A 15,756-nucleotide genomic window follows, 5' to 3' on the forward strand; every position below is an offset into this window, starting at 1 on the left:
AAAAATATTTAACAGGTTACAGCAAAAGAAAAATTAGAGAAGTGTATTAATTGTCAGCAGTGTCCAGTAATGAAGAAAGGGTAAAGCAGGTGAGAATTGAGAACAATTTATTTGGAAATTAGAAAGTTGTTATTGAACTTTGAAAGAATAATTTCTGTCTAGTAGAGTGAAATTGAAATTAGTTTGAAATAGGTGTTTGAAAGAGGTTGAGAAGCAAACAAATGATGAGCAAGTGGAAAAAGCAAGCATGTACTACTCTTTCAAAATGTGCTTTTTGGAGAAATGTGTTGTGGAAAGGGATGTGGTATCAGTTCCTTGAGGAAAAGGTAAAATGGGAGTGACGTTTTTGTTTATATTTTTGTTCTTGGATGGGGAATGGTCTTGAAAAAGTTTTTCGATTGATATACAGGAGAAAGGGGGATTGAAAGCAGGAGAGAAATTTTTAATGGAATAAGGACAGGAAGAGAAGGAAGGAAGGAAGGAGAGGGTCTGGGATCAAGATCTCAAATGATACAGTTACACCTGAAAAGTAGTAGGGTTCAAAAGGAAAAGAGGTATGGAAGCACAAAAACATTTAGAGTTGGCATGAGGGAATGTAAAAGGTCTGTTATCTATAAAGTAGGCAACCAGGTCATTAATCGCTGGTGAAGAGTAGATAGGACAGGATTGGGATAGTTTGTGGTGGCAGGGTGGTACAGGACATTTTAGAAGACTGGTAAAGTTCTGTTGAGAGTGACAGAATTAATGTCAGGACTGCAGGTAGATTTGAGGGCTCAGCTGAGATTGAGCTATGGAAATGAAAAGCAACAATAAAAAGACTTAAAGAATATATATATTTGTATATGTGTAATATATATATTCCTTACATATATATCTTTATATATATCCATATATATTTGTATACATATATATAAATATAAAACATGACTTTTTTTCATTAAAGAGACTGAAAAAAAAAGACAGGGAATAGAAAAATTACTTGTAGTTGCTCATTAGGATATGTAAGGCAGTTAGTTAAGGACAGCCAAATTTGCTCTACTGTCCTGATGCTTGGAAGAATTAAAGAATGGGGTACAGGGCTGGGGAGTTGGTGGCAGCAGATAGCAGTCCAGCAGTCAATCAAGTCCTGCCTGGTCATAGGTCTGTGCCATTTAAACCTCCAGGATCAAGTCAGAGCACTTGACGCATGACTAATAATATTTGGAATTTAGTGTGAGGTGTCTTCTTAAATTTTTTTTTTTTTTGGTATGTTCTTGCTCTATGTGTGTATTGATTAAAATATGTGAAATAAAAGCAACAGTTTGCTGGTAATTAACTGTTATTTCAAAACAATTAATTTTGTATAGAAAAGTAGTATTGGCTGGATTATGAGCTTTACTGCTTATTCATTCCTGATGAAAATATCTCTGCTGGGCTTACATACCCTGTAGTGTTTATGAACTGGTAGGTTTAGAAATGAAGAGACCCTAGAGAGATAATCATTTCCTTCAAGACGTTTTGTCTTCTACCAGGAATTTTTCAATAGATATATAGGCCCAGTGGATAGGCTTACCTCTGCATGAATATTTGATAGGAGCATTTCTGTCAGTTATGCTCTTTCTTAAAAAAAAAAAGAAACCATGAAAATAAATGCATCATTTATATAACTCTTGTAAGAAATGCATAAATCGTGGGAAACAGTAAGATACAATTGAAATTCAGCAGCTCAGTGAGTTATGAACCTTCTCTCTACAACTCAATTGTGTTAGTTACTGCTTAACTTAACGCTGGGTTTTCCTTTTTGCTTTCAGGAAAACCTTTAACTTACGCCCTGGGTGTTGCCTGTCAACAGTTTCCTGGTGGCTCACCGCTTCTGCCTGCTCCAGCCTTGCTCCGGCAGCTTCAAGGCTTCTGGGCTTCAGAGCTTGTTGTGAAAGCTTGCTGCTTTGGCCTGCTACCCCTGCTTCAGGTGTCAAAAGCTTTTAATTAGCTTGCTTCCTCTAATTACTATAACTAGGCCCTTACGTGTCTGCATAATCCAGTTCTAGGGTCTGAAGGGAGAATTACCTTTAGCCATTCATTCTTCTTTAAAAAATCTTTTACTCTGGCTGTCCTGGCGTTCATGGGGGAGTAAGAAGCTATATTGCATGATTCACCTTTGATGGTGCTAGTCTTCAGTCTGTAGGGGCAAACTGGTGTGGGCATACTGTATTTTATAGCCAGTGTTTGTTCTGATTGGTTGATGCCCATGCTGTCCCAATTTTAAAGTATTTTGACTGTTACTACTGAATATATAAATTGTGTCTCTATAGAAAGGATATCTCTAGCTGGTTTAATAAACTTTTTGTAGTGTTTTTAGTTTGCTTATTAAACATAATTAGTTTCCTCCCCCATTTTTAATAAATATTTTGAACACAAATTGGTCACTCAGAAAAATACAGCGATTTCTACACATTTTGTAATGATGACCATTAACGTGTCAATAGGTATCAGAATTACAGGTATGATGAATCGGAAGAACTCCTCAGTACCTATAGAACTATTCAGTACTTAGAGTAGTAAAGTATACTAGCTCTCTTATCAGATAGCCAGATACATATTCTGGTTCTATTACTTACTCATTTTGTCACTATGAGTAAGTTAATTAACTTCTCCAAACATTAGTTTACTAATTTAAGTGGGGATTATAGAATCTGCTTTAGATTGGTATAAGGATTAAATGGGGGGTAATATATGTAATATGCTTAGCCCAGTGCTAGGCACAGAATAAGCTTTCTATAAATAAGAGTTATTTTTTGTTATTGTATTATTATTAATCATAAATGATAGTAGATGATATGTGGGGGAAATTAAAAGGTGAAAAAGTAAGTAGTGAGCAGCAACAGACAAAAGATAATAAAGGCCAACTTGTGAAGTCAGGACTTCGATGCCTCTTAAGAGAACGGAATGAGCTGGGATAAGCTGATAGATGTTTAATCACAAAATACACAGTTGTATCTCTTTTGTCATAATACCTTATTTTTGAGTTTTAGTGTCAGTTTAGTTGTATACTTGCAGCTGAGAATATTGATGCCGTAAACTTTGCATGGATATACACCCACAGATTCCCAGTCATTCATCATTAATTTAGCTAATGTTTACTGAGTACCTATAGATTCCCAGTTACTAGGTGTGTACTAGTGAACAAATAGGAAAAAAAAATCCCTACCCTCGTTAGCTTATATTGTAGTGAATGAAGCAAACAATGAACAAAATATATAAATAGAATACATAGTTCATAATGATAACAACTAATGGGAAAGGGAAGCAAAGAAATGGGTTAGAAAGTGTCAAGGGGTAAAATGACATTTCATTGAAGGAGTGAGAGAGAAAGCTGTGTGGCTTTGTGGGGCTAGAATATTCCAGGCCTAGGGATCAACAAGTACAAAGGCTAGTTGGGATTGAGCAAGGTGATCATTATAGCTGGAGCAGAGTGAACCAGGGGGAGAGTAGCATGAAGTCAGGGAAGGTGGAGGGCCAGAACATGTTGGCCCCAGAAGGCATAGTAAGGATTTTGACTTTTACTTGGAGAGAGATGAGAAACCATTGGAAGCTGTGGAGCAGAGGAGTGTCATGATCTGAGCTACATTTCAAGAGGATCAACTGTAGCTTCAGTGTTGAGGATAGATTGTGGGATGAGAGGACAGAAGTAGAGAGGTCAGGTAGGACAATCCAGGCAAGATTTTCTTTTGTTTGTTTGTTTTTTGAGGCAGTCTCACTCACTTCAGCCCGGGCTGAAGTGCAGTGGCATGATCTCAGCTCACCGCAACCTCCGTGTTCAAGCAGTTCTCCTGCCTCAGCTTCCCTAGTAGCTGGGACTGCAGGCGCCCACCACCACACCTGGCCAATTTTTGTATTTTTAGTAGAGATGGGGTTTCACTATGCTGGCCAGACTGGTCTCAAACTCCTGACCTCAGGTGATCCACCTACCTTGGCCTCCCATAGTGCTGGGATTACAGACATGAGCCATGGCGCCCGGTCTCAGGCAAGATATAATGGTAGCTTGGAATGGGTTGGACCAGAGGAGGTATGGTGAATGAATTCTTGCTATATGCAGGAAGACTAGATTTATAGAAGTCCATGGCAACTTTCTGTTTTCTACAACCTGTAACTTAAGAATGAACATAAAATTCTGTAACTGCAATTTGTAACTAGTTTGTAGCTTCAAATGACTAAAAAACACTAGCTTCTGTAGTGTTTACAGAAATAATTCTTGAATTATTATCATTACAGGTTTTCTAATATCATGTTTTTACTATGAAGTCTTTCAAGATATTGCTAATGTTTTTAAAAATATGTCTGTTCTGTGTTAAACTGTAGTCTTGCAGTTCATACTAAATGTACTTTTAATTTTGATCAAGCTAAACAAGAAAGGACATTTTAACATGCTACACTCTTATATGTTAGCTATGGTTCTTGAATATACAGGACCTGAGGTTAGAGTTCTAAGAAAATCCTCCTCTTCTTGATTTTTAGCTACTGAAATGAATATGAATATGACTTGCAGTGTTAAAGGAGAAAAGCAAGATCAGCTTGATTGTATTTTATTACTTTGTAAACTTCATATCTTTTCTCATCATTTACCAATTCGATAATTCAAGAATATTTCCTGAACTGACATTTATTTCACCACACTCACCTTATTCCAGAAAATATTTTAGGTAGCTCATGAAACTGTTATAAGATAGCTTTGAAAATGTTTTCCACCCTGCAGCAGCATGGCATTCCTGATGACCACACACAAGCTAAAATGTAGCTTCATTTTAGCCCTGATCAGTTACACCACAATACCTCGACAATTAGTGGTCATTTCATGACCAGGATGTGATGTGGTATCCCATACTATCTCATTCCATGCTTCAGATTTTATGTGTTTTATATAGAAAATGTAGAAAAGCAAGTAGAAATTGCATCACCTAGAAATACCTGATCTTTTGATTCTTCTGTTAATATACATAAAGCATAGAAATTTATGGTACATATTTTATGTGTGTGTGTATATATATAGAGAAAAAAGTCACAGTGTACACACTTTAATAAACTTATTTGTTTATACTGTGAACTTTTCCCTATTAACATTCCTCAGTAATTTTTTAAAGTGTATGAGTAATTTTCTGTCATACTGTGAGATACCACATTTAGTCAAATTGACCATTTAGAATATTTAAGTTCATTTCAATATTTTACTATTGAAAACCATACTGGTGAATATTGTGGCTTAGTTTTTATTTGTATGTAGATATATTCAGTTGAGGGTATTTCTATCCATATTTCTATGTAAATATATTTTTCATAAGTCTAAAATTATAGAAAGTTAGACATTAAAGAGATGAAAGGTTTTTTATTTTGGTAGTTAAAGAAACTGAAGAAATTGAGAGTTGTATTCTTTGCCACATATTAGAGGTAGAGTTGGCAGTGAAGAGATTGGGCTATAACATGCTTAGTGTAATGCCTGGCACATAATCATAGCTAACACTTATTGAATGCTTACTAAGTGCCAGACCCTTGAAAAACTTGAAAATATTTTTCACTGTGCAGCAGCACGGCAGCCCTGATGACTGCACGGGTGTGTAGAATGGGTCTCATCTTGGCCCTGATCAGTTACACCACAATACCTTAATAATTAGTGGTCAGCAATCCCAAGTACAACGATTATACTTGTATTAATTTTTAAAATCTTTACCACAATGATAATAAGTATTGTTATTAACCCGGTTATCATGACGAGGACACTGAAGTATTGAAAAGTTAAGTTTTTTGCCGAGAGTTGTACAGCTAATGACAAAACTAGGATTCAAACCCAAGTAGTCTGACTTCAGAATCCATGCTATCACCACTCCCCAAAACAGCCACAATAAATGCTAGCTAAGTGTTTGAGTGTTCAATAAATATTAGGCATCATCATTATTCCTACTGCACAGTTGTATATTCCAGAAGTTGTTTTGGTTCCAATATTTTTGGATTTTAGAAAGATAATTTAGTTAGTATACTCTATTTTACGTAACATTCCCATTAGGGTTTAGAGCAGCACTTCATAAACAGATACATTCACATTTCTTCAATGAAGCATGTTTGTTTTTATACTAAGTGAGATTAAAAAGCAAGAATATTAATAGCCTGATGTCACTATATGCTGCCAAATGAGTTATGAAAACCTTTTGTCTTTTAGAATTGCAGATAAGGGATTAACCTGTGTAAAACTGTTACCTTAGTGCCTGGCATTTAGAACACACTCCTCCTTCTATTAGATTTATACTAGTAGTATTGGGTGGGTATTACTACTACCACTACTTTTTGTTAGTAGTTATCATCAGGTACATATTTATAGAAAACTGGTGAATTGTAGAGTACTGCTAGTACTTTTCTCACATTGTGACCTTAGGAGGGGAAGATACCTAAGTTTTGGAGTCTTTCAGCTATTCTTCCCTCAATCAGAATAAGAGGGTGTAAGTGTTAGCGTTCTGTGTGTTTTCCCCACCCTAAATTTAATCTTGTATAGCTCAGTGCTCCTGTCCGTCTGTCCATGTGCACTCCCAATTTTGCAGGGTTTGATTTTTGAGTCTAAGCAGTAGCTCAGGTGGTGTGTTCACCCTTTCAGAGATCTTAGTGAAACAATGTTTCAGGTTTTTCCTTATTCTTTATTAAAGCCCTTTTTAAGTATGATTCCATTGAGAGAACAATTTAATTGACCCATCATTTCTCCAGATATGACTGAAGACTAAAGTGATTGTGTTTGAAATTGAGATACTTCCTTTTCTTTCTCACCATTTTAATTGATGAAAAACTATAATCAGTCATTATAACCACTTATAACAATTACCAAGAAATATTTAGTATTCATACACTTACTGTAATTATATGGTCATGTTATTTTTATTGCAGTCTGATCCAAATATAAATTTATTAAATAACCTTGATATGCACATTTGCTATTTTTTTTTTTTTTTTTTTGCACTTGAATTTAAACCTATACTCTATTTTTGGAAATATCCCATTGAACAGCAGTTTGAAGATCTGCTGTATATAGTTTGACCTCCCTTTCTGCATATTAGGGTAGCATTTCTCTTCCTCCCCACCCACCCCCAGTAACTGGAAGCATCCTCCTTCAACCTTTGTTTTCCTCTTTTGTAGGCTAGCCTCTGGCCTATGGCAAATCCAGTGGGGTGGAAGTGCCCTTATAGATTATCTGGTTAAACTGAAGCAGAGAGATAGAAATAGAAACGTAATCAATTTGTTGAGAGTGAGAAAGGGATTTTATTTATTGTATTTGATAGTTTTTGATTCACAATTGAAATGTAAAATACAGAAATAAATGTTTATTGAGGGATCTGGCCAGCAACCCACAATGCAACGGGTCTCTCTCTTTGTTCCCAGGCAGATCGGCAGGTCGAGAAATAAGAGACACACACAAGATAGTGAAAGCTGGGTCCAGGGGCGTCACTGCCTTCTGGTCCCGTGATGCCACCAATGCACTGGATATACCAGCATTTATTATTAAGTTTAGTCAGGGCAGGAGTAGGTTAGTGAGGGATTTAGGGTCATTTGATTATGGGGTGAGATGGTCACATGGGGGTGAAGTAATTCTTTAACATAACATCTGTATGCAGAAGCACAGTATACGGAGATAGGAATTTACAATATAGTGTGTGCATCAGTAATTTCTAACAGAGCCTTAAAACAGAAACACAGTCTTTCCATAACCTATGATTAGCAAGATATTAATCAGTAATAACAGTTGTAGCAAAAGCTGGTTACCAACAATCCATAGAAACAGGACGTGAAGCTAGACAACCGGTTAGACCAGAAATTCTCAGAAAGGAGTATGCCTTAACCCTAAAGAGGTCTAGAAGAGCCGTGGCAAGATGAGGGTGTTTATAGCCCTGTCTTATCCATATGGACAGGCACCCCCGCATGCATCCGTTTATAGGCTCTCCACAAGGGTCTCATTCTATTCCCAGAGCTATGAACATCTGCTTTTCTGGGACAGGAATCTTGGTGATGTGAAACCTCCCTGACTGCACGTCCATTCATAGGCTCTCTGCAGGGGGAAGCACATCATGCGCTCTTGGCTCATTCTGGCAGTCCAACCTGGCATTGTCTTTACACAATCCTGCATGCAATTTTGTATTTACAATAATCAGGAGCATTTCATCTTTTATTCCATAGTGATATTTCAAGGGGTCTCCCTACAAATATTCCTTTTTTTTCTTTTTGGAAGGAATGTGTAAAGTTTAGTTTTTGTGAAATTGTCAGTTTTAATTGCTCTCTATGCGTATGTATATGTGTGTATGTGGTTTGGGGATTATGGTATAGTATGTGGTTGGGGGTTATGGTATAGTATGTAAGAGTATGTGATATGAAAAATAGGATCGTTTTCAGTTTATTTCATATTGTTTGATCCTCTCAGAACATATTTGTTTTGGCAGCTGGCCTTCCTTGTAACATGGTGTTGGAATTTTGCATGCATTATTTAATAAGCTCTAGTTCTTTCCTGTTGAACATTTTGTTCAGTTTCTTAGTGATAGTAGATATTGAGTTTAAATTCCAGGGCAGAAAACTTGGAAAGGGGGATATAATGTATAATTACCAACTAATACAGTGTTCCCAAATACCAACTAATACAGTATTCACAAATACAGTTGTTAGTTTGGCACATGTTCACTAACTTTTTCATCTGACAACATTATTTAATTTAAGATCTTAGAATTTGAACTGCATTGACATAATTGATAATTGGTTTTTTTTTTTTTTTACAGAGAGGAAAAAGGAAAATGGATGACTGAAAAAAATTATTTGTCATTCTTTTAAAATTTATATTTCCTATATCTTTTCTAGGTTGCCGTAGTAAAACTTAAAAATGCAGATAAAGTATTTGCCATGAAAATATTGAATAAATGGGAAATGCTGAAAAGAGCTGAGGTAAGAGTCTTATGTATTGGAATATATAAATATTTTAGAAATATTTTTCAGGAACTATAAAATTACATAGAGCTCATTAAATATTACTTGGTAACATTTTGTCTATGGTTACATTCTTTAAGGCATAAAAGACAAATTCAACACAATTGTGATGTAATTATGATAAAGGTTACAATCCATATGCTAATTTAATATTAGAATACTAAATGGAAACCCTTGTAATGTGGGGCTTATGCAGTTATATTTAAAGGATGTCTGCAAACTACTTTCTTTTATAGAAAGACATTTTGTAGTGGATGATTTCTAACGTGACATAACTTGTTTATATTATTCTGTATTTATCTGTATTCTGCTACAAGCAAAAGTCAGCAGGAGTTTTGAACATACCCTCTGGAAATTCTGTTTAATGCTGATTATGCAGTCACTTCATATTTTCTTTTATATTACAGGAGTTGTAGTAAAATCTAGTAGTGCAAGAACTGCCTGCATTTTTATGTAGGTTTGAGGGAAGGATTGACTGGAGTGATGTTAAAAATATCCAGCAGCTAGTATGGCCTGGTCAGAACTGATGGCACACATAGATCTGGGGTGGAGTTCTTGGGGGTCCTCTGCTGTGCTGTATCATGGGGAAGGGTTGAATGGGGTAGGCATTCTGGGGCTTCAGGGAAGCAGAACTTAACTGGTGTAGAATTCTGTCAGTATTTTAACTGATAAAAAGTGATACTGATGAGCAGGCTGAATAATAGCCCTGGAAGTTGGTAAGATTAGTAAGAAAATAACGGGAAATTCGCCCTTAGAAATTTTTATCTGTCAGTACTTGTAGCAACCCGAAGATGAACAAACGTATAGGGAAAAGCAAAAAGGGTTCCCATGATGACAGATGTGGTGGCAGTGAAAGTAAATACTTCATTATTTATTTCTTTGGAGAAATTTGAAAACACAAAGAAGAAACTAATAATCACTTTTGTTCTGTTACCCAGAATTAATAACATTTTGGCGAAGTTTTTGGTTTTAGTTTTTTTTTTAAACTAAAAAAAAAAAAAAAAAGAAAACAAACAAAAACCCTTAGAAGTGAAGCACAAATATATTCTTTGTAAAACAAATAATAGCATATTACAGATAAAGCCAAAGCGTTCTTTTACCACCCTAGTCCATCCTTTCTCTACCTCCCAGAGGTCATTATTTTAAAATACTATTTCTTCATTAAACATTTTTTGTTTGTTTTTATATATTTAGGAGATAAGGTGCAGATTACTTACATGCATATATTGCACTGTGGTGAAGTACCCATCTAGTGAACCCATCACCCAAATAGTGAACATTGGACCCAATAGGCAACTTTTCAACCCTCACCCCCTTCCCACCCTCCCACCTTTTGTAGTCTGCAATGTATTATTCCACTCTGTATGTCCATGTGTACTCATGGTTTAGCTTCCACTTATAAGTGAGAACATGTGGTATTGGGCTTTCTGAGTTTTTTCACTTAGGATAATGATCTCCCGTTCCATTCATGTTGCTGCAGAAGATAAGATTTTATATATGTATATACATGCACACACATACATATATATATATATACACACACATATGTGTATACACATACCACATTTGCTTTATTCAGTCCTGTGTTAATGGACAGCAAGATTGATTCTATGACTTTGGTATTGGGAATAGTGCTGTGATAAACATATGAGTACATGTATATTTTTGATATAATGATTTTTTTTCCTTTGGGTAGATACCCAGTAGTGGTATTGCAGGATGAAATGGTAGTTCTGAGAAATCGACGTACTGTTTTCCACAAAGATTATACTGATTTACATTCCTATTAATAGTGTATAATTTTTCCTTTTTATCTACATCCCCCCAGAGGTAATTATTGTATAGTAATATCCTGTTTGACAAAGTATCTGGGAGATTTAATGTCGCATGTATCACTGGGATATGTGCTAGCATCCATTATATTCAACACCTTAGTTTTTACTTATAATTTCCCTAAGACTGAATTGCCTTACTGTCACTGGTTGAATTTCTCAAGGAGTAAATACCAAGATTGAGTTTATTGTGCAGATATTTGTTAGGGATTTCTTTTGAGATCAACACCTATAGAAGGGAAGGGAGGGAAATAGGATTTGTAAAGTTGTCCCATCAGCCTCAGTTGATTCCACTGGGAGCTCTGTAGCAGAAATGGCTCTTGAGAAGTGTCCTACATTGGATCAAAGTGTCTAAACCTTTATACACCTACCTCTACTAGTCAGTGGACATGGACTACCCCTGAAGGACATGGCCTTGGACTGGTAGGCTTTCTTCAGCTGATGCAAACCCTGAAGGTGTGACAGCATTCCCAGCTGCTAGAGCAACAAATCCTGTTATTACAAAATAGTAAATAATTGTGTTCTGTTTAGCAGAAATAACAGCTGTAGTCAGTTTACTGTTTCAGAGTTAGAACTTTTAAAATTGAATTAAAGTTTGTACTTTTTTTTAAAATGAAGCTAGATATTTTGGGGAAGAATTGTGAAAAGGACAAATGACTGGGTTAGCTTTCATTACAGCCGGAAGTGGCAAAATCAAAAATAAAACAGTATAATTTAAAATCAAATATTTTATTGAATTAACAAGTATTAATATATTCTGTTTCTGAGACAAGATGGAATAGACTCATTTCTCCCTGTTCTCTGTGAAGTACAGCTAAAGATTCTGGACATTATATATAAAACAAACATTAGAAGAACCCAAAAAGTGGAGAGTATAAGGTAGACCAGCTAGGGACCTCAGGACCTTAGAGTATAAGACCCCTTTTGGAGGTCAGTGTTATGCTGATAGAAAAACCTGACAAGGACCATTCAAAGAAAGTTTAAGATAAATATTCCTCATGCATTTAGATGCAAATATCTTTAACAAAATATTAGCAAATACAATTCAGCAGTGTGTTAAAAGAATTATATACCATGCCCAAGTGTGATTTATTGTTGGGATGCAAGACTGATTCCATATTTGAAAGGTACTCTCCTCAAACTATTTGAGAAAACTGTTATCTTTCAGGCAGAAATTCTGCATTGAAACTTTTAAGGAAGAATTCACTTTAAAATATAAATTGTATTTCTATGCTTGAATAAGCATATCTTTAAAAAAAAAATTTATAAAAACCCTTCTGACCATGACTTATCCATCTTTGGAAAACAAGACCTACCAGTGATGCTTAATAAATTACAAATGAGAAGCAAAATTCCTTTTTTTTTAGTTTGTGTATTGTTGATGCTTTAAAACAATTTTTTCAGAGGTTTATGTCCAACTTATTTACCTTATTCTGTTTCAAGCCATATGTCAAATATATAATTAATGAGATATGGGTTACTCAAAGGTGCTAGGAAGCCTCCTCTCTTTCTATACCTGGGCAGAAAGGTATAATAATATAATAATTGTCCAGTAATTTCACAGATTTACCATTTACAAACTTTGCTAGTTTATCACCAATAACTGTACAAGTTCATCATTTACAGACTTTGCTAGTTTATCAACAACCTCCTAAATTAATGAATTAACTACTGCTCTCAATCTGTTCTGTAAATTTTACTTCTTTCTTCACATTTATTCAGTGAGTACTGACTTCGCTCGTTAAGAGATGTCCTTACTCATTTCATGAAGAGATGCAGTATAGTTTACAGAAACACTGTCTTGAGAGTTAAACCTTTTAAAAAAATCTTTTAAAAATATTTTTATTTATTTATTGAGGCAGAGTCTTGCTCTGTTGTCCAGGCCGGAGTGCAGTGTTGCGATCTTGGCTCACTGCAACCTCTGCCTCCTGGGCTCAAGGGATCCTCCCACCTTAGCCTGGGAGTAGCTGGGACTACAGGCACATGTCACCACACTCAGCTAATTCTTGTATTTGCTGTAGAAACGGGGTCTCATTGTGTTGCTCAGGCTAGTCTCAAACTCCTGGGCTCAAGTGATCTGCCTGCCTCGGCCTCCCAAAGTGCTGGGATTACAGGTGGAGCCACTGCACTGGGCTGAGAGTTAAACCTTTCCAAGGCTCAATTTTCTCATGTATAAACTGAAGATAATAAGGTCTCATAAATAGGGTAACAGTATATCTTAGTTTATCTGTGACAGTGCTGATTTATGCCTATTGTTTTATTAGTTTTTCTATTGTTGTTATCCTTGTTCGGCTATTTTTATAATTGTTGTTACTCTTAGTAAAGTACTATACAAAGTAAAAAATGAATAAATGCGAGTTCCCTTTTCTCCTTCAAATACCCCCAGTCCTTCTGTCTTAAGTAGATCATTATTAAGGGTTTCTTATTTATCCTTAACAGAAAATTTTATTATAATGAAATCATATTACAAGGCTGATTTTTCATATTGCTTTTTCACTTAAAATATGTATTAAGTTTTTCCACTTCTGTATATTTAATACATTTATAATATCTCATTCTTAATAGCTTCGTTATACTAAATGGCTCTTTCTCTGTGTGTGTGTGTGTGTGCATGTGTGTGTGTGTATGTGTGTGTATATATATATATTGCTTTTTTTTGTTGTTGAGATAGAATCTTGCTCTGTCTCCTAGGCTGGAGTGCAGTGGCGAGATCTCGGCTCACTGCAGCCTCCTCCTTCAGGGTTCAAGTGATTCTCCTGCCTCAGCCTCCCAAGTAGCTGGGATAACAGGCGCCCACCACCACACTTGGCTAATTTTTATATTTTTAGTAGAGACAGAGTTTTGCCATATTGGCCAGCCTGGTCTTGAACTCCTAACCTCAGGTGATCCACCTGCCTCAGCCCCCCACAGTGCTGGGATTACAGGCGTGAGTCACTGCGCCCGGCCTGAATGACTGTATTTTTTATTAGGTTGATTTTTTAAGTTTATGGGAATTTAGGTTGTTTCCTTAGTTTCACTATTTTGAACCATGCTGTAAAAATATTTATATATACTGGGTAAACTTGTGAGTTTATCAGTAGTGTGAATTCTTACAAAGATGAAGTGTCAAACTGTCAATACATTTCATTATTTTACCATTTATCTATCTGCATGTGTTTGACCAAGAGAAATTTCAGAACAGGAGAGAAGCTAGTGCATCAAAACTAGTCAAGCTACCCGAAAAGTATATGCCATGTAAAATTTAAAAAAATTTTACTATGAAATGCTGTTAGAGATACTGCTGTGGGCTGCCCTGAGGCACTTCAGCTTGTGTATACTGAAGTTGAAATGATTTCGAGGATAATTTTTACATGAAGGGATTATCATTTGATGCTTGACCTAGAACTTATTCACTCCCTAAATTAAAGTCCTTGCTAGTCGAACTCTGGGATTTTAGTCGGAGAGGGGAGACATTTAAACTTTGATAGCTATTGTTCCAATAAAATTATCTTCTATAAAAGTTGGACAGTTATCTTTACACTCATAATATGTAAACATGTCTGTTTTCTCACACACTTGGCAGTTGTGGATGTTACCAAATTGTTTCTATTTTTAATAAAACTTTTTACTGAAAAATAAGTAAAAATGATACATGTTTGATTTGGCCATCAGATATATATTAAAATGAAGACTTAAAAGTGAATTGATGCCATGGTAATATTTTGAATTCTTAACATTTTACAATTTAAAATTTCACCTGTTTAGATTTTAAAAATGAAAAATGTTGTCCTTTTCCTCACATATTAGAGAAAGATTCAGTTGTTATTTGAAATAATTTCTCTGTGATAGTATTCTATGGAAGAGTGAAGTCTTTATTCCTACTAAATGATAAGCCAAAGTAGATATAATCATTAGTGGATTTTGTTTCTTTTTAACTCATGCTTTCCAAATATCTGTGCAGTTTTGATGTAAAGTATAAGATTGTTAGTCTGATGAATGCATCTTATGAATATGGTGAAGAGAATCCTGTATCAACTTTCCAGAATTACAATTTATGTATGTAGTCCTTACTAACTTCTGTTTCAACATAGGCATTCCTGTTGCTCTTTATCCCAGTAGTCCATTAAGGATAAAATTTAAATAATATAGACTGAATATTTTTTCAAAAGGAAAACTGTATAACAGTTGAAAACATCACTGTGGCAAGCAGAATGTTTAGATGAACATTTTGAGAAAGTGAGTGAATCTGAGGAAGTGATATGATCTACAGTAGCCCTTCCTACATGTTTGTTGTTAATACATTCTTAGATATCAAATATTCTGTTTTTAAAGGGGGGAGATATTATTTAGTTTGTTTTTAAAAAAGGTAATGAAGTAGATGTTACTATAACCTTTAAGCATGTTGAATCCCCAGATCACCTTTATGAATATATATATATACCCAAGGTATATGTGCATCATGGTTTGGTTAATATTGATCTAGAACAGGGCTTCTCAACAGGGACTTTATTGACAACTGGGGCCAGATAATTCTTTGTTGGAGGGGTTGTTGTGTGCATTGTAGGTTATTTAGCAGTATCCCTGGCCTCTACCCACTAAATGCCAGCAGAACCCATCCTTTCCCAATTGTGACAAGCAACTGAGAGCCATGTGATATGTTGAATCAAAAATGTAGCCTGTGCTTTATACCTAGACTCAGGATTCAAGCCATTGATAGGAATCATTTAATAGCTAGATATTTATGGATAAAATCATGTGATGTCTGGGGTTTGCTTAAAAATATATATATGCTCCTGTGTGTGTATGGTGCTAGGGGATGGTAGTAAGTGAGTGAGGGTCTAAAAGAAATAAGATTGACCAAGAAAATAATTGTTGAAGTTGAGTACATTAGGAAGCGGGGGTTTTTATTCTAGTTTCTCTACCCTTGTATACGTTTGAAAGTTTATGTTATAGTTTATATTGTTTA

The 15,756-nt window shown here is 35.4% G+C and overlaps 1 protein-coding gene across 20 annotated transcripts in view; it reads left to right on the forward strand.

Moving 5' to 3' along the window:
• Positions 1 to 15,756, forward strand: part of CDC42BPA (CDC42 binding protein kinase alpha) — a 324,270-nt gene that overhangs the window by 98,315 nt on the left and 210,199 nt on the right. For 19 of the 20 annotated variants that reach the window (XM_031655209.1, XM_021926575.2, XM_031655222.1 and 16 more), the window contains exon 3: positions 8,854 to 8,937. In XM_031655209.1, coding sequence (XP_031511069.1) covers positions 8,854 to 8,937 — 84 coding nt within the window. Of the gene's footprint in view, positions 1 to 1,790; positions 1,949 to 8,853; positions 8,938 to 15,756 lie in introns of all 20 variants that reach the window. The other variant, XM_031655207.1, reaches the window with a different exon arrangement.

Source organism: Papio anubis, chromosome 1, assembly GCF_008728515.1.
Source record: "Papio anubis isolate 15944 chromosome 1, Panubis1.0, whole genome shotgun sequence".
Lineage (NCBI taxonomy): Eukaryota > Metazoa > Chordata > Mammalia > Primates > Cercopithecidae > Papio > Papio anubis.